Source organism: Phaenicophaeus curvirostris, chromosome 6 (genome assembly GCF_032191515.1).
Source record: "Phaenicophaeus curvirostris isolate KB17595 chromosome 6, BPBGC_Pcur_1.0, whole genome shotgun sequence".
Lineage (NCBI taxonomy): Eukaryota > Metazoa > Chordata > Aves > Cuculiformes > Cuculidae > Phaenicophaeus > Phaenicophaeus curvirostris.
The window spans coordinates 11808612-11832342 of record NC_091397.1 but is presented as its reverse complement, the minus strand read 5'-3'; the positions used below and the strand labels follow the sequence as shown (position 1 = coordinate 11832342).

Below are 23731 nucleotides of genomic sequence, written 5' to 3'. Positions count from 1 at the left end.
AGTGCTACTGCATAGCTGAAAAGATAAGTTTTTTAGAACCGACACGTAAACTCTCCTTCAAGGGGACTCCCTGCAGATCAGCTCCTCAAGTTTGGGGGAAAACACAAACGGCTTCTGTGTTGTTATGCATTTGCATTAACTTGGCCCAAGTTAAAGTCTTCTCCCAGGGCAGGAATCTGTTGTACAAAGTTGTATATGAACTGAGACAAAAAGACAGTTCTTTAAGCCCAAAAAAGTACAGTTCTTGCCTCAAAGAGCCTAGATTTTCCATCCCTCCCTATGGAACAGGTAAGCTTGTTCTGTTGTGAGTATTCCCTATTTTCCACATATCATTTTCCCATCAAGCCTACCTGCTCAAAGTTAACTCCACAGCTGGATTTCAAAATTCAGCAACTTCCAGCACAAGAATTATTTTTCTATATGACACTGTCCTTGAAAAGGAACCACTTTTCCAGAATTCACAAAAACTATCATTAACCTCAGTGAAAGCAAAACACATACTTGCCTGAGTGTAGTATGAAGGCTTCAAAGAGCAAGAGTAAGCAGGCTGCAGAAAGCAAGGGCTGGGATAGAGAATTAATGGCCAGAAGAGATGGATTCACTAAGTTGGACTTACTTCTTGACACCTCACTTGAGATTTCTAAGAACTAGTCAGTTAAGAGTGAATTAGATTGCTAAGGCTCAGTGGAGAGAGATGGGCATCTTTGGAATGGGACTTTGCAGACCTGTTGGAGTATCTATTGTGGATGAGATGAATTGCCATGTACAGGGGCATTTTTTTTTTCCATTTCTATTAAGAGAGCATAGAGTGACTGCCTCAGATATTTAAACTGTAGAACCATCCCATCCACAAGCCAAAATTGAGGTAATATGTAAATTATCGGGGGGGGGTTGTATTCATATTGTTAAATACTAGAGGTGTTACTTTCCTGACGTTTCTTAGGAAAGAGAGTTCCAGAATGGGAACTTTATCCTCTACAAGAAGCAAGAGTGACAAATACTTCAAAAAGAAACTTTCTTTCAACAATTCAGTGTCTAGAGCTTGAGTTAAATAAAAGCTAAAAGCACAACTAAAACCTGACAGCTTCTAACCAGTGTGATTAAAACCCTTAGCCCTCCCAGATTTCATTTTTATGACAACCATAATCCTCCAAGACTTTCACGAAAAAGATGAAAAGTAAGAAGTAAATTTTCTGATGTACAAAAGACGGACAAGAAAGTCCTTTTGAGAAGCTTTTTCTAAGAATCACCATCAAGAATGTACGCAAATGCCGTAGTCTGATTCTCTTGCAATGATGGCAGAAAAATTCACATTGATTTCAGTGGGATTATTTATACCAAATGGCCAATAGCGGAAAAAAAGAAAATCCAACTCTTCTTTTTTTTAAAGAAAACTAAAACTAACAGCCTGTTCTTAAAATAAATTAGCACCACTGCAGTCTTACTACTGTAGTGGCCCTGCAGACGCTGGAGGGATGATGAAGGCAAGTTCTTCTAGCAAGTCAGATACAAACCACTGTTAATTTTACATATAAAAAGCAAGGAATAGTCTTCATCCTGTCCAGTTAAGGTTTTTTTACAGGAAATCTAGCTGCTTATTACACATCTACTATCTCTTACTTTTGTTCTACTAGCCTTTTCATGGACACAGCTCCTTCCCTTGTAAGCCTGCTGTTAGCGTCTCTAGGATGCCATGCTGTAGCATGTAGTACTAGAAACTTCCCATACATACATTTAGATGGTAAAACCAGCTCCTCTGTGTCCCTTTTAGAAAGAAAGTCTTTGTTTCAGCAAAATGCTTCGCACATATTAAACCATAAGTATGTATTTAAATCTGCTTGAAGTCAACTCAAAACTTGTGTATGTTATGCTGGATAATGAACAAGTAGAATTTAGCTCATTCTTAAATGTTGCTCTTCAATTAGCCTCACATCCTAAGAGTCCCACATACATTCATAACAGGCGAAGTTTGGGGGCAAAATCTGCTCTTTTAGCCCATGCCAGCAAGCGGAAATTACACTTTAATGCCACCCCCTGAATGAATGACATTTGTGGGCACACTGAGGGCTTCTCTCTTCATTTATTTGTTCCGGTGTATATGGCTGTGCAAGGTGGTATTGCAAAGGATCTCTACTGCAAACTCATTTCCCCCTTTCACAGCTCAAAATGACTATCGCAGGGGGAAGGCAGAAGCATACACATTCTGAAGGGGAGAAGTGCCTTTGCAGAAATACATCCACCAGGGTCCCTACATCCCCTCAGACTTTAAAGTCCCCCAAGAATCCCATGCACAAGGCGCTATGCTAAGCCACAACAGACAGTGTTGCATCTCAAACTCCTTTATAACAATATTCTTACTGTCTTGTTATTAAACCTATTCAGCCACTGTGCAGGGATGAACTGCATGTTTTAGTTTAACCCTAGAAAACCATCTCAAAGGCAGGTCAGGACCATATGTGATATGGAAGATCTCAGCCTCCTGGAGGAAAAGTCAGGCTGCCTTGCCCTCCATCCCGGCATCTATTTTTAGAGCAGCTGTCTGTCACCCAGCCCATCAGCCACACTGGCTGCAGACCCTTCTTGGTATTCAAAGAGAGGGAAGAAAGCAAGGCTAATCAGTGAAAACCAATAACCTGTACAAACAGTATGGATGCTGATGACTGTGAACTTCTGAAATCCAGATCAGAGAATGGCTGCTCCAACCCTACATAGCAACTGTTTCTAAGTACTGCAAGCAGTCACCGACTCTGGTGAGGTTTAACATAATAATAGCAGGTGTTAGGACTGCACAGCTTTGTATTGTCCCAGCTGATTGTGCAGGGAAATATTTAAAACTAATTGCAGTTGCTCTGAAGTCCAAGCAGCAGGACTTACAGGATTTTTATTATTTCAGAGGCTTGTATTGGAGTGATAATATAATTAGTGCAGTTGGGAAATTCCACCACAGCCAGCAGAAAATGAAGGAGCTGCATGTGGCAGCCCCTGCTCAGCAGTTGGTGTGGCTCCCTGTCCCTGACAGCGAGCTAATGTGCCTGTAAATTCCTCCTGACAGCAAACGCATCCTGTCATCAAAAAATGACAAAACACCCAAACCATGGAAGAGTGACAGCCAAACAGCTTCAATAGCACAGAAGCTGCACTGGTAGAAAACAGGCAGAGACAGCTTGGATTAAATCCAAGGACTTGCTCCAAGGCTGAGTAGGAAGTGCCCCTGTATACACTAACAGGAGACAGAGAAACCAGCAGAAATCACTTTGGTTAATGGGCTGTCCTGTAGTGAATTAAATGAGTTGGATTCCAACTTATTAAGACCCTCCTAGGAAAATCATTACCTACAGGTGACATTCTGTTCAGAGATATTCCTACAAAAAAGTGCTTGGGTTTTGTAGGAAAGACTGGAGCATCAGAGGGAAAGTTGTCTTCCGTCATAAATTTCCTAATCACATTTTCACCTTCAAAATTATAATCATGACCATCACCCAAATGTACATATTAGAGGCATCTGTCTGTCAGAGAAATCACCCATATCTTTTCAAATGTAAATCATCTGAGGAACCACAGGGCAGCATAGCCTTAATACAAGTTATTGCTGCAAACTGCAGGACTGGGAGGGTTTGGCCTCCCGGGCAGCTGTTACTAATGGAATATGCGCACTGTGTCCCCATCTAGCTGCTGAACCACTGCGAAGATAAAAGCCTCATGTTAATAAGTATCTTTTACAACTCAACTGCGAAAAGCTTGCAAAAGTTTAGCCCTCACTTCTCAGGATGGCTTCTGGTTTCCAAAAATGCCAGGTGACCAAGAAGACACTTGGAGCACTCATATGTGGCCCTGGTTGAATGGAGAAGAAAAGCAACACCTGGGGACCAGAGAGGGTTGGCAGGGGTCATGAAATCTGGATGCTTCATTAGAGACCCTTTTCAGTGGAGCACATAAACACACATCTCGGTTGCAGTGATGATAATGGGATTTAAACACATGCGTAGGCACATTGATGAGCAGAGCTGATTTGTTCACAGGAGAGACTAGGAGAACTTTCCCTGTCTTCATGCACCAGAACCTCTTTAAAATCAATGTGTTTATGCATCTGTGCATGTGAGGAAGGAGAGTTACCCTTAAACAATCCACACATTTTATCATTAGAATGTATTCTAGATAAGCAAGCCAAAAGCACTTCGGCGATTTTGACCCTCTTTACACATTTCTTTATTCAGAGAAGCTTATTGTTTTTCTCTTGTCGCTAGACGAAATATATGATGCCAGGTGCTAATAAAAACAAACAAACAGAGGGAGAAAAACAGAAAGAGAGAGAGAGCAGAAATGTTTCTGAATTGACATGTAACAAATGACCTGGAACCTCTTTTGTGATCATAGCAAACGGCGAGAAGACTGGGAGCGATCAATCTTCGTGCGATTAAAAGAGGGAGGCTACAGGCTGCGGGAGAACATACTGTTCCATCTGTACGTGAGCACTTCACCCTGTGGAGATGCGCGCCTCAACTCCCCCTATGAAATCACAACTGACTGTAAGAAAAAAAAATCTCTCTCCTTTTTCCCCTTTGCATGTTTTTTTTTCCTTTTTTTTCCCTTTTTTTTAAAGCTCAGTGCTTCTTTGTTTGTTTGCTTGCCGAAAATATGTTTCACTCAAAAGCACAAACACTGTGAGTTGTGTGGTATGTTGTGGCTCGTGTTTTGTCCCACATACTGGGTGAAGGTACAGGGAACATCAGAGGTGGGCAAGGCAATGGGAGACAGCTCTGTGTGCCTGAGGCTCGGTGGCTCTGCTATGGAACATGACCCCATAAGCCTGCATTTCCTGATAGGAAATGCAACCCTAATAGTAAATAAATTCTCCTTTTCAGGAGAAAAGGAGGCTGAGGGGAGACCTTATTGCTCTCTACGACCACCTGTAAGGAGATTGTGGTGAGGTGGGTGTTTCTTCTCCCAAGTGACAAGCTCTGGGACAAGAAGAAATGGCCTCAAGTTGCACCATGGGATGTTTAGACTGGATATTAGGAAAAATTTCTCCAATAGAAGGCTTGCCAATCATTGAAACAGACTGTCTAGGGAAGTGGTGGAGTCACTATCCCTGGAGGTGTTTAAAAGACTTGTAGATGTGGTGCTTAGGAACATGGTTTATTGGTGAACTTCGCGGTGTTAGGTTTATGGCTTGACTTGATGATCTTAAAGGCCTTTTCCAACCTAAATGATTCTATGATCCTATGATTCTAAATGCCTTGGGAAAGTCCTTGTGATGTAAGAGATATCTGGAGCCACAGTCATGGGTCAAACTAGAACATCAGGTCTCCAGGTGGGGGTGCGTGGTCTAGACAGTACCTAGGGGTTGCAGGGCTGCATTTACACTGTGTTTACAGCTCAGTTCAGGCTTCAGTGACTGAAGTCTGAGGTAGAACAATGATATGATATGATATGATATGATATGATATGATATGATATGATATGATATGACACGACACATCTTTAGTGTTGGTTGATGGTCAGACTCTCTACAAATACCACCTGCCTTTGCAGCAAATAATGTCAGGACCCTTCAGGAAAGGATCCTTTCCAGGCCATCCTGCATTTGTCACATCAACCAGATGGTCACTGCATGGCAGATGGACTAGATGGAGTCCACCAGGCCAGCCCTGGAGTCCCTAGGCCTGTATCTATGGCATTTAAACAGAAATGCGGTTTTCCAGGGGTTTCTTTTCTACAAGTGATCTTGCAAGGAATGTAAACATAAGGTCTTGAACCAGTGTGGATGCCTCTGAGAGATCTCCTGGTCCATGAAGAGACATCCCATCCCCATTACATGACCCAGTACTCTCTTCTCGTCACCCCTGAAACATGCATGTCCCTGTCATTGCTTCACCATCATAGAGACATGTTCTGGTTGTCTACCCACTGCATCAGCTTTGCCCCCTCCTAGCCACAGGGAATGCCCCCAACAAGGGACAGGGTCTTGAGATATCTGTGGCTTATTATCACACGTCTGTCATTCCATGATCCCATGCACGATGCATAAGGTGCACTCTTATCTCTGCCCCTCAGCTCCTCGTACACGCATTTTACAGTGCAGTAACATCCATAGTGCTGGCTGCTAAATGTATGTATAATGAGAAATAGTCCTTGCCCTGACTACCTTGAATGAGAAGCAGGCAAGGCAGAAGAATGGATGGAGGAGGGAGCATAGACACAAGAATGTAAAATTAATCATCCAAGGTCACAAAATGACCTAGCTTCCTCACAGGCAAATCCTTCAGACAGTAGTTTCATTCCTGGTTCTTATTTGTACAAGTTATTTATTAATGATTAGGTTTTATTCTCCCTAGACTGGAATCTTTTTGTCATGTGTGAAACAGCAACTTGCTGGGACGAGAAAGCAGAATTCACCTATTCAGGAAGGAAATGCACTTCCTTACCTGACATGATTTCTACATTCTGTCAGCAGGATCTATAAAGCAAAGAAAAGCAAGTAAATGTTTAAAAGTCAAACAGCAAATTGGCATGTTTCTGATGAGGAAATAAATGAGGAGACATAGGATTATCTTAAAAACAGGATTAAAAATAAAAAAAGAAAGTGCCTTTTAATATCAAAAAATAAGTGATTTTTTTGCCTCCCTCTTTGTATGTGTGTCAAGGGATATCAGAAGGCTTTATAGCTGGTTAAAGGCCCTCTTGTTTTCTAGAGGACAGTCTTCATGGGACACCCCTTACGTGGCATCAGAAATGGAAGCACCAGAATCTGTAATTATTTTTAAAATGTTGTCCATTCTTGAGAACAACCAGAGACTATCCAGGGTGGATTCTGCGCTTTCATGCATGAGGAAGCGGGTGCTTTGGGCAGCTGACAGCCAGCACTTCCTATCGATATGGAGCTGAACCCAGCCCTGGAGGCAAACCATACTTGGCTCATGGATTGCTCCAAACAACACATAAATCTGCCAGCCAATGAGGGAATGCTTTTTTAGATAACAGTACATACAGGAAGCTGTGTTTAAGAATATATAATCATGCAACACTTGACACTCATACAGTAAATTCGTAGGGGGTCACAAAAATACTTTTTACATTGGTTATTACATCAATACATTGTCCCAATGTAGAAGGTGAAGCAGAAATGGCTATGTGGCTTATCCAAGGTTACACAGTGATTCAGGAGCAGGACCTGAAGGGACACAATGTCTGGTTTGTATTTCACTCTTTTACACAGATCCCTCTACATTTGTCCTGTGTTCTTAAAATAATTTAGTGCCATATAAAAAGCCATGTCGCCAAAAGCTGTCCTTCAGTGAGATAAGCATTTCCTTTTAGCTCACATTATCCTATAGACATCTGGGAAGACAAGTATTTTGTAATGTTTATCGTTTAGATCTTCTCTTTTCTTTTTTTTTTTTTTGTCACTAAAGTAATAACCTTTCTTTCATCCACTAATGGCAAGAACTCCAGATGAATGCTGTTTCATTTCTTAAACAACAAAGAAGCCTCTCCTAGAGCTACTGCAAGCCATCAAACGTTACTGATTATTCTCTAAAGACGCATTAACATTTAAAAATGGTGTCTCACCATGTGTTTTTCTGGTTTTGCAAAGAAATATGATAAGCTGTTATCAATACAGAGAGTGAGTAAAATCCACTTCTCAAATCTCCTTCGAAAAATTTCCTATTATCCACCGTGTCTTCCTAGCCCCCTCAGGGAGGCCTCACATTTCCTTCTTATGAGCTTTGTTCTGGTAAAGGAGAAGATAAGCTAGCATGCACTTGAAACCCAGTTTACTTCTTACTAGACAGTGCAGGGTACCATGTTAGCAGCATGTGTAAAAGTCTGACTTTACCATGGTTCATGTGAACAGCTGCAATGCAGAGGAGAGGTCCAAGGAGTCCACATCCATGCCAGGTTCATGCAGGAAAGTGAGAGATTAGGGACCAAACAGATAAAATCTCACTTTGATTTGCATCTATGCCCTTCTTGGATCAGAGGTAAGCTGACTTGTTTTGATATATGCTTAGGCAACTTTAAAAGAGAGGTAGATTCCAGCTGGACCTGGGCTGCTCTAAGCATAGAGGGGTTTCTAATTCTTTCTTGGTGCATACAGGTCAGGAGCACCAAGAGAGAGCTTATGAGGGGATTCAGGTGAAGTTGCAAGTTTGGGAAAGGCAGGTACAATCCAAGAAAGTAGAGGAAGAGGCTGAGGGGAGAGGTGCAGGAGCAGGTGACAGCAGGAGAGGAGACCAGCCAGGGTCAGTGATGTTGCAGGAATAGGAGGCTGGGACTTGCCAGGGGAAGGGATCAAACAGTTGTGAGAGTTCTTACGGGTTTATCCTGGCTCATTGTCTCCAGCCAGTCTCCTCCCCAAGATACTATTCCCTTTATCATTTTCCAAGGTCACCCACAAGCTTGTAGCACAGCTATATGGTGAAGAAGCAGCCTGTTTCCAGTGTGCTCACCACACTGTAGTTGCTCCTTCACACACTCAGCTTCTCCCCATGCTTCTTATAGGTCAGAGAGCCTGGGACAATATCTCTGTCTCTGGTACCTTCTTCCTTTGTATACATCTGAGCAGGGTATGCCTGCTTTCTGACCTCTCCTGAGGGTAGTATCACAGCACCGAGTTAACATGGGTTTTCTGAAAGTTTTAAGGGAATGTTTTCCCATTGTAGTACACATTCTCTGGCTCATGACAAGGAGCCGTGGGGACAGCTAGCCCTGTAGTATTTGTTGCATATTTTACACTTTCTCCTAAATCTAGGGCAAACCACAGAATAATCAAGTCCTTGATTTGCTAAAGTGCCTTCCTAGCTAATTTAGGGTTTCTTGACTCATTGGGGAAATTTTTAAGAGCCTCTTGAAAAGCAAAATGAATTGCTTAAAAAATTGAGCTAATAAATCCTCCACTTCCACACTCCTCCTTCCTTGGCAGGATTTTACCTCATTGTCCGTCTTTCTTCTAGAGACTCACTCTTTCTTTTTCACTACATGGATTACCAAAGAGACAAACAGAATCTGCCCCAGGGCCTGTCTCCATTCTTCTCCCCTGGGCTGCTTTTCTATCTCTTGCTAACATGCTGTATTGCCTTGTACCATTGACTCCTTGATAGCCCAGCTCCTGTTTTATCCCACTCTCCCTTTAGGTCTGAAACAGACCATTGCATCTGCTCCACATGGGGTCTTCCTCCTGCTTGTCTATTAACCTACAGCTGTGCTGAAGCTCTCATGCACACACATTTGACAGAGCCCTCATCTAAACAGGATTCACTTTCAACCACGTGAGCTGTATCATTGCCTGTGATGTGATGGGGAGAAGATGTGCACTGGAGTTTTCAGGGAAGTTAGGGAACTGACCAGTTCCCAGGGAGACAAGTTTGCACTCTCTACTTCAAGTGTGCTTTCACTGTGCAGACCCATGCTTTCCCTGCTTGTGAATCTAGCTGCTGGATTTTATATCCCATTCTCAGATAAAATGTTCTCTGCTAACCCCCAAGGCTGGAACTGCCTTGAAAGGTTGCTCTGCTCACATTGTGACTCAGCACTCTGTGTTCAGATGTGACTAACCCAGATTGAATCAGCATATGATCCCCAAATCAGCATCCCTGAAAGTCCTATCCTGAGCAGAATGGTTGGAGAGGGTCAGATTCAGAGGCCATTTAATGACCCTGTCTGTCTCCTAGAGATGGACACAAATTATCCCATACAACTGTCAAGAGACTCAACCCCAGAGCTCTGCATTCAGGGTCCTGCAGTCAGATATCAGAATGCAAACACAAAGAGGATGCTTATGGCATCAGCTGGACTAAAATCCTTCTCAAAAGCACTCAGTTGAGTGAATGTTATTAGATGTGCAAAGGGTAGGAATCTCCGCCTTGCTTCTGCCGATCCCATGTTTTGTTTAAATGGACAATTCTGTTCTTGTGAGTAAACCATAAGGGGCAAAAAGCATTTCAAGAATCATTTAAATAAGTCCATGATCTGAAATTAAATTAGATACCTGTACCTACAAGAAAATAAGGGATCCTAACAGATTGATATACTGCCCCTGTTAGAAAAAAGTCAAGGATGACCACAGATCATCCTGTGGCCTTGGTCACTATTATTTGTTTCCGTTGTACAAGTGTTCCCAGTTATCATAAGGCTCTGTTGTAGCTGCTGGCCTGCCGCAGCTTGGGAGACCATATTGAAAATTCGTAGCTAGTCAGTGCATGGAACAGCTTCCTCCTAGGCTGTAAAGTTGATTTTATGCTGATGAATAGCCTGTCTGTGGAACTAGGATGAAGGTGCATTATTTTCCTATTTTTCATATGACTGAGCAGAACAATGCCTTGGGGGACCTCAGAACAAAATTATCATAGAGAACCATGCCCAGAAGTAACACAAAAGAAAAAAAAATTCATGCAACACTGTAGGCTATAGTGCTGAACACTGCCTCGGGAGAAATAATCCTAGAACTGGATGAATTATTGTGGTCTGCCCAGGTTGCTTTGTCATGTAAAGGATACTACAGAAATCGCAGGCACAGTATGAGGCTGTTGGATTACTTCAGGGGCTAGGGAGCTGGTTATTAAAGAAGGTGAAGGGAAGTTGCCCTTTTGCCTCATTAAGACTGGACTGGGATGCATCCAAAAAGTTTGGGTTCAGGGTGTGAGTACAGCACCCTTTGCCATCCTACTTTGAGATCAAGCCCTTTTGAAATGATGGCCCCTTCCTGCTTGCACCGCTGACATAGCTTTAATTTACTAAAGTAGATACAGAAGAAATGCAAAGTCTTCTTACAGTTAACTAGAAGCTGGTCTATCAAGGAGCTTACATCCCTGCTGAGGACTGTTAGAAGTCATCCATTTAATATGTAATTGCCCTGTTTTCTAGCTCAAACATCCTAGGCTGCTGAAATGCTGTTTCAGAGTGTAGCTGCTGTTTCAGAGTGGCCCATGGCCAACTGTGTTCCTGGCTGGGATGGGAAAAGATGATGGAAGAGCCTCTCAGGTGTAATGATCCTTCGTCCCCTCAAGCACTGCAGGTCTCAGCTTATTTACCTCAGGGCTTCCTTAACTGTGGAGATGGTGCTGTGTGCAGCGACTTCAAAGGTTTCTTCCCAACATCCAATGCTGCAACTGTGAGGGAGCCACCTTCTTTTGAGGAAGGTGGGCAAAGGGACTTCAGAAGAAGGAAGTGTGGCTGAGAGGGATCAGCGGGACCCTAGGACAGGGCAGCCACGTTAAGGATGAGAAAGGTTTGTAGTAGGGGGACTGTGATGTTCGGCTTTGATGGAGGAGTGGGTGAGAGACAGCAACATAAAGCCTGTGAGGGGTGGGGGGGTTCTGGAAACCTTTGGAATGAGTGGAGCTCCTCTCATTCTTCCAGTGCATAACACCCACACAGGATCAGCAAGCAACAGTTTGACCCACCTCCAGTGCTGCAAGCTCTTCCTCCCCCAACAACTCCTACTCACTCGCTGCTCCTCAAGGGCTGCAGGGGAAGGAAACAATAGAGGAGAGAAGAGAGGAAAGACTTTTATCGGGGGGACCAGAATGAGTAGAGATGGGGACTAGCCCAAGCCCTTTGCTGAGAACACTGCAGTCCTGATGCTGCCTGAGGGAGAAGCTGCAGAAGAAGCAGCTGCTGCATCTCTGTGTTCAGATGGACCCATTACTCAGGCAGAGCAGCAGTGCCAGAGGGTCTGCAAATATGTGGTCTGGGTGTTCTGGCTGCTGGAAAGCCCATCATTTTGGTAATCCAACGAAGAGATCTGGTGCTATACACAGCCTGTCATACTAAACCTTTTGCCGATTCCTTGGGTCAGCTATAGCCCCTAAACCTGACAGAGATAAATGAGTGATCTCCAGGCTTAGAAATAGCATGGCAAAATTGTGAAAGCACTCATGGTTTTATTGTTGGTGTGTTTCTGTATTCACCTCTGGAAGAGGCTCTTGTTTTGCTACATTGGAAGTCCTAAAGCTTTCAGTACCAATTAATCAACTTGTGAAAGTTTGCTGTAGTGGAGTTTTGCTAAAGCTGACTAGAGAATAACCACTTTACCTCAACTTTCCAGTCTCAAAGTATTGACTGGCTGGAAAGAAATCAAAACCTCTCAGGCAAATTTTTGAAACAAATTGCATGAGAGTGGGATCTCATCCTATATTTTTTCATGTCTACTGGTCAGCAGCACACTAACAGAGGGTAGAGGAAAAACCTACTTCATTTCCTTCCATGCCTAGTTCTGGGGAACTATTTCATTCAATGCAACTTAGACTCAAAGAAAAAGTTGAATCCATATTTCCCAAATCCTGGATGAGGGTTTCAGTGAATTCACTATGAGCTGAGCTAGACAGCTCCCTTTCTTCAGCTTCTGTTATAAAACTTTGTCAGAACTGATACATCATGAGAAAATGCTTTGGCTTTGACAATGCATTGAAAATGTCCCAATTCCCTCTCATTATGATGCTCTTGGCTGCTTCTGCTTATTTGGGTTTTGTTGTTTTAGGAGGGAGTTTTTAAGTAGAAAATAAGATTTTTTTTTTAGAAGGATGTGTCAATGCAGTGTGTATCTATCAGGGAAAAGAGAAAGAATATACTGGAAACTATGGATTGCTCAAAGCCAGTGTTGGCCACAGCTTTGAAAATCTTTCATGTAAAGCAAAATGTGTTTGTTACGATTCAGGAAAACAGGTTTCCACAGCTATAATCAGATCCTAATTTTAACAGAATGCTTGAATTGCCAAAGGGAATTGCACTGTATTTATTGATTCTGCTTTGTTATGGGTTTTGCTGCTTTGTAAAACACTGCATTTGGATGCAATGTTCAGATGTGATAAAAAGGCTACATTAATCAGCAAAAGGCCATGGCTGAGAAGCTTTCAGAATAGTAGCAGAAAATTTCACCAAGAAAAGCTGTTTTTTCTCAAACTTGTCCAGCCCAAGCTATAAAGCCTGAGGTTATCTATGGTCCTCTAAAGCAGGGATAGAGACCACATGCTCCTGGACATCGGTTGCCCCAGTTCTACCCCCAGCAACCCATACCTTGCTAGAGATATGCACCTAATTACAGTACATAGGATGGAATAGATTAAAACATAGTTGGGAAAAATCCCCATGGGCAAAAACTACACCCACTCAAATCTAATTTGGTCTAATTTACCCTTCTGCTGAGCAGGAGTCACAGATAAAGCTCATGAGCTGCATTTTATAAAGCTTATCAGGCAACTCCAAGTCCAGTTAAGATCTCTGTGGGATGTTTCAAAGCCGTGAGACTCCTGAGGAGTTTCTTAGAGTCTTATGAAGAAAGAAATCTGAAGACAGCTGTGTAAGAGTGACAAATAATTTAATCCTAACCATGACTGTGCTGGTACTTCTCTAGCTAGTTTTGAGCAACTCACCTAAATCTGGTCATTTCTATTTCTACACTTGTAAAATGGCAATAAAAGGCATCCAGCTGTCACAGCTTTGGGGAAAGGCAATTAATGATAAAATGGAAAGTACTGTATATTCTAAGCACTATTATATGACTATTCAGAATAATTTAGCAATTAGGTGTTTAAGGCCAACAGTGTCTATTTCCTGATGATCTAGTTTGAAATTCTCCAGTCAGAGACTGAAGGACTTCACTGAGTAATTTCCTTCTGCAGCTAAGAAGCTGAAGTTGAATTAGGGTATGTTTGGTGATACAGCAGGAACCACAGACTCTCTAGGTTTGTACCAGCCACAGGGGGAGCTGAATATCTGTCAATATTATTAACCGATTGCTGTTGTTTCTATCTCGGGGCTTAAATTTCGTTTTCATATTTTGCTTTCTTTCACAACATTTTTCTTAACTCTCTCCTGAAGATTTCAATTTCCAGACAACAAAAATCCCAAAGCCACATGAAAAACAGCATGTTTTGTTGATAAAAGAAAGAGGGTTATGATGAATAACACATTCCCTTTATGTCTGTGTAAACTTCTTGATTAAAACATGGCAGGGGAGAGAATTGTCACAAAATGGGCAATTCCAGCGATCTTGGCAATTTTTCATACAAAGTACATTTGAAAGATAAAGTCTAATTTCGAGAGAAAACATGTTTTCATTCTAAAAAGAATAGGAAGAAGATACAATGACACATAGCTTAGGACACAGGTGAACAATAGTCCCCGCTGGGCTAAAGCCAGTGGGGTGTCTCACTCTCTGCACGCAACATCAAGCCACTTTGCTTTGCTCAGCTGCTGACCTGGGCACCAGCCCAGATCCCCACGTTGTCAAAAATGAGCTGATTGTTGCTGGAAATCAGATAATAGTCTCCTGAAGACTTCAGAGGCAGAAGTTTTCTCCGTCATGGAATTCACAGTGCCAGCGCAGCCCTTTACCAGGTCTGTAGACTTTGCTCTGCAGGGGCAGCTGCACTTCCAAAGTGATGGCATTTCACACCTGATTTTAGATTAGAGGAGCAATTAGTAATTAAAAATAACAGTCTTGAAGTGTTTGAGTTGTACTTTCCTTGATTGCCACATGCGTAGAATCTTAATTCCACTGATAAATCTTGTGCTTTTGATTTCAACATACTGATGTATTTCTACTCCAGAGCAGGCTGGAGTCTGCAGCCTGGGTTTATAGGTGGCATCAAGGATCTCCTCTATGCCTAAGCCAGTAGTGCTCATTCCTCTTTGCCTGTAACAGTTAATTATAACTCACAGAGGAAATGATGCATGACTTTATTGTCAACAAATTGTTTTAAAGAGAGTTTTAACTAGTTACTCATATTTTGATCCCGAAAGTTCCTCAAAGACAGACATTACAGGAAACTAGTTTGTAGGGTACATATTTTGATCCATTTCTGTTTATTTTGCCCCAACGGGTTAAACCTTGCTGAGAGATCAGGGCTTACTTGGAAAGTAGTGATGGTGTACCATTTTTACACCCTTCTATAGTTACTACCTCTAACTACACAGCTCAAACCAAAAATTATGATTTAATTAACATGTACTCAAAACAGATATGGACAAATAATGCAGTCATTTCTTTTCTCTTCTTTTGGATTCAGACTTCAAATTTTTCCCATCACTGATTCTTCTTATGAGAGATGGGTTAAATGCCACATATTGATGAGCTATGAATGGGCAAATTGCCTTTGTTTTCACACCGTATCGGTACATCACTGGAAACAATAGGCAGATGGAAATATATGGAAGAAGTAGAGAGATTCAAAAAAGTTATTTGAAGATTTGCTGATAAGGAGAAAGAATAAGATGTTGAAGGTAACATCTTTTGTCAAGTCATGGGATACCTTGTAACTGTCCAAACCCAGAATTTCAGCCAGGAAAGATTCAGGGACCAGAGGAAAGGTTCAATTTCAATAGGAATTGACATTCAATTTCAGCTCTTAATTTCAGTGCCACAAATTGCAGGGGTCGTAGGTTTTGCAGCATTCTCAGATAAAATACATATGCGGATTTATATTTGTATATAGGTCTTAATAAAACAGTACAAACCCCAGACCTGAACTGAATTCTTCCAAAATGTAGTAGGTGCTTCCTGGCTCTGGGAGTGAGCAGATCTGCTCTGGGAGTAAGCAGGTGTCCCGTGGTGCTGCATTCAGATACAACAGACCTCCTGGTCTGTATTTAAAAGACATATCTTGATTTTAAGGGATTAGTTTCAACTTACTTTAAACCTGTGTAAACCAGATGTTTGTGTTTCCTCCTGGGAAGGATGCATCGCTTTTCTCACCATAGAGGCAGCTCTGTAGGCTGTCAGACCTACAGTAAAAGACCACTGCTTTTACTTGCCTAGCCCTCAGAATCCATGATTCAGCTTCATACATTGTTAGGGGACCTATTCTTTTTTTCCTAAATCCAGACTTCTTTCAGAATATCCCTAAAGTTTCTTGCTTTCAAAAGCTGACCCATTGCATTTTAGCCTTGCTCTCTCTTGATCACTAAGGCACGACCCAGCAGATATTTATCTGACCAGCCACCTTACCAAGCAAAGGAGATACATCGAAAGCATTCAGTGTGCCCTGATGCTGACTTCAACACTTAAAGAAACAGTAATATTGTTTATTCAGCACCTGCTTGAAGAAAGTGCATCTCTAAAAACCACCAAAATACAAAGGCAGAGTCAGATGTTAACACTTCTCTTTCCATCCTTTTGTTTCAAAGCTCTCTAAGGGAGCTCTATAAAACATGCTGATGAATGGAGGGTCCAGCACTGAAAAAAATGCAAGATAGGCTGTTTTATTTCTTCCTTCATAAGGAAAGAACAGCCTCCACTGAAGCAAGGAAATAGAAAATGAACCTCTGAGGCAGTCATGCAAAATTTCTGACAGAGCCTTACTTGTGTGATTCTGTTTAATCACCATCCACTTCCTCTTCACTCTTCAACTAAATAATAAATATGGAGTGGCTTTTTTTCATTACCATTTGAGCCAGAGTTGGTCCTGGAGAAAATAGGAAGAGAAGGTGTGAGCCTTGAAATAAGTAGGTTTCACTGATTTTAGATACAAGGCACCTATGTAAATTTATAATCCAATAATTAATAAACCAGCACCTTTTTATCTTAGGAACTCTCAGGATTAATTTCCACATCTGAGTGTAGCACACATCATAAATCCACTCCAAATGATTTTTAAATTTGTCCTTTCCAATTTCGATTTGAATTGACATTTTGTTCTGGTTGAAGTGGCATCCTCAGATGCCTTCTCCCCTGCAATTAGTCGAGATTAAGCAGTTGGAGAATCAGCACAGCAAAGATCAAAAATGCTCATAGTCACTGATGCTTTGATCATACTGAAAAGCAGAACAGCGGTAGGCTGTAGTTTATGACTTTAAGTTTCATAAATAAAAATATTTCTGAGACTGCTTTAAAATTATCCATAGCAGGCTGTGACAGCAAGTGGACTGCATTTTTTACTGCTGGCAAGCAGCTTATGTGCTAGATTCTGTCTGCAGTTTGAGTGCAAAACACACAGAGCATCATCTTTTCCTTTGTTCAATATTTATATCTTCCTGCACTACTTAATGACATGCTAAAAAAGAAGTAAGTATGTTCCAATTGCAGATCTGGATTTATTTAATCATTGGCAATCTGAAAGTATTCAGAGCTTTGGATTACTAGTATTTTATATAAATGCTACAGAGCATCTTTTGGGGCATGTGTGTCGGCTATCCCAGCAATGTGAGCAGTTTGAGACAGGCAGTACAGCCCAGGGTTTTAGTCACACCCTAGCCGTTGAATTTAGTAGCAGTTGAGCAGCTAAAACCCCTTATCAGTGCTGTGGAAGTATATCCCAGGGACAGCGTATACTGGCCACAGCTGCCTGAATCCTATCAGCTAATGCCGTCTGCTTGGCTGCACCCTGGGTAGAGCACGCATTACGGGGAGCAAAGTTTGACGCATGGGCTGAGTTAATACAAGCATTTGGAAACTGAGATGATCTGTACACTTGCACAAAATTCCTAAATGCTTTTAAAAACTTTAATATTACTTGCAGAAATGCTGAGGTGCTACAATAACAACAAGACATGGAGTACTTTGGCTTTTGTTCTTCCTTCAGTCCTGAGAGAAATTGAGAAGATCAAATAAATAAATTTTAAAAATCAAATAAACAGACCCTGCCCAGACCCACAGAAATGTTTACGTCCCTTTCCCCACAAATCACTGGCCTTTGCTTTAAATTCCCTAAGTCCTCAACAGTTGCTTGCAGGGCGGCTGCTTTTTCTTCCCCTGAACTGGCTCCTTATCTATGTCAGCACATTGTGGGATGCTTTGCCCCTCACTAGTTAATATTTACGTAGTGAAATCTAAGTCACATGAATCATGGACTATTCATATTGTCTTGCAGTCACTAAAATTCCCTAGTAGCTGCATGTCCCTTTGCATGTATGCAAAATGTAGACATGTCAGTATAGTGAACTGCCTGAAAAAGTATCATCTAGAAGATCAATGCACTTACATGGGAGGGTCAGAGCAGGAACTGAGAAAGTGAGGGAGTGTACAGAGAGATGGAAAATGGGGAAGAATGGTGTAAAAAGAGAAATATTCTAAAAAAAAAAAGAAAGAAGATAAAGAAACACTAAAATTCATTTTGTCCTGGGGGATTTCCAGCAGGTGGACTCCTGTGGTAGATCTTTATTGTAAAGAGAGCATCTGTTTTTCATAAATAGTTTTTGTGCAGTACCTTTAAATGAATTTGCAGAAGAAGGAAGCATCATTATCTTCATTATACCTGTGGGAAAGCTTAGGAAAAGAGAACTGATTTGCTTAATGTCAAACTTTCTACCAGCCGAAACAGCAATAGTCTCTTGAGTCACTCTTCATTGCTTCCCTGGCAGAGGTCTAGCTCTGCCGTGCCATTAGTTCTTGGTGCAGACTAAGGCAAAGTGATTTTGCTCTACATTTCTCACTGTTGCTCAGCTAGATGTGTTTGCTAAGCAGAAGTGATCATTTTCTCCTTCTGTTGTCCAAATTTCATGCTAACTTCCGCGTGACTCTGTGGTTTAATAATAAAAATGCTGCTCACCACTGCTTGAAGTTTTCAAAAAATTAGTTTTCCCACAGAGTCCTGAGAAGAAGGTTGATCAGTTCCAATGCAAAGAGGATCCTCTAAATGATATTTCAAGAGGCATCCCAGACAAGAAGGTTATACAAAGGAACAGCACAAACAGCTATGAAATAGGTTTCCTGACAGCAGTGGCACAGCCCAGCAATTTCAGGGGCGAGAGGTCTGAGACATTTCTGAGACTTTGGCATTTTTGCTTATTGAATTTTTTATTCGTCCATTGGGTCTTCCCAGTTTCCCTCAGAACTGAAGTTTGAGAAACCACAATACTCCAAGTCCGGTGGTTACTGCAGTGTCTCAGTTTGTGAGGTGCTTTGTCACAAATGGGCACAAGGGCCCCCTGCATCCCCCGCTGGGAACCCACTGCTGATGGGGATGGTGGTGCAATAACCACCCTCCTCCAAACTCGGTTTCCAAAGAAATACAAACAAGCCCAACTGTATCTGCAAACATTTTGGGTATGCTAGATCTTGGGTTTGGGTGGGAAGTGGTTTTGACCATGGCCAGTCAATCCAACCGATACCTGGTTCAGCCCACTTCTGGCACACACATCCCCATCTTAAATTTTAAAAAAGCAGGGAGGAACCCAAAAGGCAATGACAGTGGGGGCTCAGCCAGCTGTCTGCTGGCACGTCAAAGCCAGCTCTGCTGTTCTACATATGTTTGCTACCTCTGCTAATCCCAATGGGTCAAAGCAATTTATTTTCCCATCCCCTTTCTGTAAGCTGTCCATTGGCAGCAGCCAAAGTCAATCAATTGCTTCCACAATAGCAGCATAGACAATGGTCATACAAAGCAAAGACGGTAAAAAATGACAGAGGGGGAGAGTGAGTGCCTGGGGAGCCTGCACAGAACCAACTAGCTGCTCCCATCCAGAGGTTCAATCACCCCTGCAATCTGTGACACTCTGGTGTTACTCAGTGCCAGGAACCAAGGCAGCCCCGTAGCTCGCTGAGGGCTGAGGAACATCACCTTCACAAGCAGAAGTCTTCTGATCCACCTGAGGGGCAGGTCATGGAAAAATACATTGGAGAATTGGAAATAGAGGCAAAAGCCTCATGTTTGTAGAAGCAGAACTTCTTTTCCTTGAAAGTAAAGGCCATCATGCACCATCTTTTGTTATTTTCCTTTGGGCTAGAGGGAAATTGTGAAAGTCTGCTTCACAGAGATGCCCTCCAGTGCAGTCCTCTGAGGGTAACATGGTGAGCACACTGCAAGGATTTCCTTGCTGTTCATTGCTATTCATTTACAATCAAAATACCCAGGGGAAAAGTAGCAGTAGAAAGAGGGTTAAGAGTGATTTTGATCATGAACTTCAGTTTCTCTCTTGTCATAAAATGAAGTGGTTTAGAAATGTCATTATCTTCTACACTTACAGCATATCTGTTAAGTTGGCTGCAGCACAGGGCTAGCGCATTAGCTGTGAACCCTGCACCACCCCAAAGGCAGCTGCCTTGCACCTAAACATGTATCACTAAAGTGACAGATGGCATTTGGGTAAAAGGCATCAGTATGACACAAGGCAGAAGGGTACCTGACTTTAGGGAGGCTACAGAGTGTATTTAAGAAAACAATGAATAATGAGCAAGTTTTGGTTTTCTTTTGATCCAGAGCATGAAACTTCAGCTTTTGAGAATTTTCAGTGGAATTTTGTAGCAACCCAAAACCTCAGTTCTAAAATTACTCAGAAAACGCTAATGAATGTCACACAAGAATACTGGACTGGACTGCCTCACGCAGGCGAGTGTTTGATGACACTCATTAAACCAAGGTTTTCTGAATATTCCCCTGATACTGCTTGGTCCTATAAGCATGGGTTAAAAAACAATAAACTACACTATTTCTTTAAAAAACAGAGCACCTCTTTTCTTTTAAAATATATAAGCAAATAGGAATGCAAACATGAGCTCAGCATATACTGTGTGAAAGTTTTGATGGATGTGAAAAGACAACCATGCTAGGAAGCCCATACTTTTCTCCATTGTGCTGCTTTCCCAGGCTGTAATGTCATCTAATTTTATATCCAATTTAAAGAACCTCCACAGGTGGCTCTGCAAATGCAACCTATGACACCAAGGCAGCCTCACAGTTTTTTTATGAAAACATTTAAGTATTGCCATTCTTGTGTTTATTTTGCACAGTGAACAGCAGCAAGCACATAGTGAGAAAATACCGTGGGCATCTACGAACAAAGATTGAGTCTGGCGAAGGAACCATACCTGTCCGGTGTCACAACGCAACTCAGACGTGGGACGGCGTGTTGCTGGGAGAGCAGCTCATCACCATGTCCTGTACGGACAAAATCGCCAGGTACCGTAGCACCTAATGTATGTACACAGCAAAACTCTTTGCATGTGGAAATAAAGTTTGATGCCACAGAGGACTATGGCTACCAGTGGGGAATAACCTGCAGGTGCTGACAAAACCTGCAGAAACAAAGACCTTCTTTGAGTGCAGAAACAGACCATATAAATAGGACAGAATGTAAATAAGACTTTTTCCCAATATCTCCATGTGTCATTAGTTGCTTTTTACAGTGTGACAAAAATTTAAACCCTCTTTGCATCATTCTTTGCCAACAGAATTTGAGTGTGCAAATAAAATACATCCACCCTGCTCTTATTGGATCATTTACCCCAAAACTTGCAAACCAACCATCACGCAGATAAACTTAGCTCATCTATACCCTGTTGGATAAAGTGCCCTAAAAGCTGCTAAGAATATTTCTACTATTTTAAATGTCATTGCGGAACTCTTGCATCACAGCCACCTCAATGGCTTTCTGCTCCATCCTGTAAATATTACACGTATTTATGTAGAATAAATGCTGTTTAATAAATATTTCATAATTATTCCATCATGGCACATAAAATTTTAACACAGTCACCATTCCCATGTTAAGATGTTAACTAATAGCAAATGATGGCTATCACAAACTGAAAACAAAGTTTGTGCGTTTAGATGCATACTTATTATGCTATTAGTACATAACTATGTAGAACTATATACTTATGCTCATAATTCAATATATATTAAGTTCTTTATCTATAGATGCAGCTCTGCATGTGAAGTATACTGCGTTATATCTACAAAAAAGTAAATGATACAGCTGAATTTTCTGGTGGAATATCATGCCTAGGAATTCAGTTAAACTACATCACTGGAGAATGCGGCCTGATTATTAAAGGCCCATATAAACATAAACTTTCAGACAAGTAGAAAGCTTGTGTTTAATGCAAATGCATAAATTCTGCTCTTAGCTTTAACTGGGTGACCTACAAGTTAAATTAGTCTGTAAGCTTAGCAAAGCCTGGCATTTTGGCAGAATGTATGACTGAACCAGCAAATGGAAATGCTAGCACACTCACAAAATCCACCCTCTGCTAAGTGTAATCATCACAACTGTTGTGTTTGCATGAAGGATAAAGAGCAACTTCTGCTAGTGTTTTCATTTATTCATAAAGAGATAACAGAAAGCCCAAACTGATCTCCTCCACTGTTTTAGATGCAATTGTTTTTTCCAAATCCAGTCACATTGACTCAAAAAAACTAAACAAATTTCAGTTTGAGAATGGAAATATTGCACTCTCTGTGGTTTTGAATGTCATTAGCCAGTGAATTAAATATCAGCTTTGCAAACAGTATTGTATTTGCTATTGAGGGGGATGTTGACTATAATGCACAGTCTCAAAAGCTGGGTTTTCTCCAAGCACATTTGCTAAGCACTTTCAGTGAATCCTTTCCATGTTGCCACAAATCTCAACAGCATTAAAGTCCGCGAAAGAAAAAAAAAAAATCTACCACGAAGTTTTCCAGGGTTAAAAAAAAACTTGTAGCTCTCATCTTTAATATTTTTACTGCAATATTGTATGAATCTCTTCCGTTTTTATTATTTGCACCGTATCTCAAATGGGCATGAGATTTTCCTAGACAAAAAAAAATAAAATGAGAAATCATTATTCCCTGCTTTGAACAACAAATATTTACTCTTACCAATAAGAGACATTTTAAAAACTTTGTTTCAGCACATATAAGGCTGTTTTCTGTCCTCTGACCGTAGCAAGTACAGGCAGGCAAGGAGTTCAGTGGATGAGGAGATCGCTATGTGAGGGCCCTTTACCCATGCCTGTCCCCACTGAAGAGATCAGTAGGTGGTTTCTGTGCCACACTTCAGACTCCAAATATTTGCTCTGCCATGTAGACAGTTGACTCGTCAAATGTCTGCAGGATGCAGGAATCTTGCAGGAATCTTGTTTGCACATCATTTCTGCTTGTCTCACAATGAGAAAAAAAAAAATATCTCCAAAGCTGAAATTCATGTTTGTATAAGCAAGATTTGACAAAAATCTGGCTTGTATACTTTGGATGTTATTGCTTGTAAAAGCCCCTCAGGAGCACTGGGTTATTAGAGCATGTTTCCTCTTGAGAACCTAGCCAGTAGCTGTTAAAATATACATCATTTTGCATTATTTGCAAAGGACATTGCTATCAGAATATCAAAGACCCAAGAACAGAGAGAGTTACTCAGAAAAGTGAATAATATTCTATAAATCATATATCTAACCATTTATGTTTTCTTGCTCACAGAATAGCCATAGGCAGAGAGTGGTTTAATCAGATTTATTTTTTATTCAAAGGCATTTAGCAATTTTTATTACTATCACCACAAGTTTGAGAGAATTTGATGCTTGGTATGCATTATTTGGTCTCTGAGCCTGTGTTCAGATTGCAGGATAAACAGCTTGGTATCATACCTATTCCCTTACTGAATTAAAGCACAAACATTTCTGGCAGGAATACTCATGTTATTTGGCTCAGGCGGGGAATTATGAAGTGAAGATCTGCAACTGCATTATAAAGGAGGTCAGACTGGATCTTGGTGGTTCCTTCTGGCTTTAAAAACCTACGCATTTATATGTGCAAATTTAAAATTTTGGCTCTGTGAATACCCAAATAACCCACCCTAAGATGGTGTTAGCTTTTTACACTCACAACATTTGTGTTTCACAGTGCAGCTGAAGTGGGTTCAGCCTCTCAGTGCCATAGATTTTAGGATCAAACCACATTCTTTAGAACCAAAGTTCATTAGTTACACTAAAACCAAAGATTTTTGCCTTCATTTTCCCCTGTAATGTGCACTGTATACAATTCTGAAAAAGCAGCAATAATGTGAGCAAAATAATTTTGAAAATTATCAGCCTGGGGGT

At 41.3% G+C, this 23731-nt stretch overlaps 1 protein-coding gene across 1 annotated transcript in view; it reads left to right on the top strand.

Annotated features, from left to right (window-relative positions):
• ADARB2 (adenosine deaminase RNA specific B2 (inactive)) overlaps positions 1-23731 on the top strand; it is a 334574-nt gene that overhangs the window by 290646 nt on the left and 20197 nt on the right. The window contains exons 6-7 of the mRNA XM_069859323.1: positions 4375-4526; positions 20666-20834. Coding sequence (XP_069715424.1) covers positions 4375-4526; positions 20666-20834 — 321 coding nt within the window. The remainder of the gene's footprint in view (positions 1-4374; positions 4527-20665; positions 20835-23731) is intronic.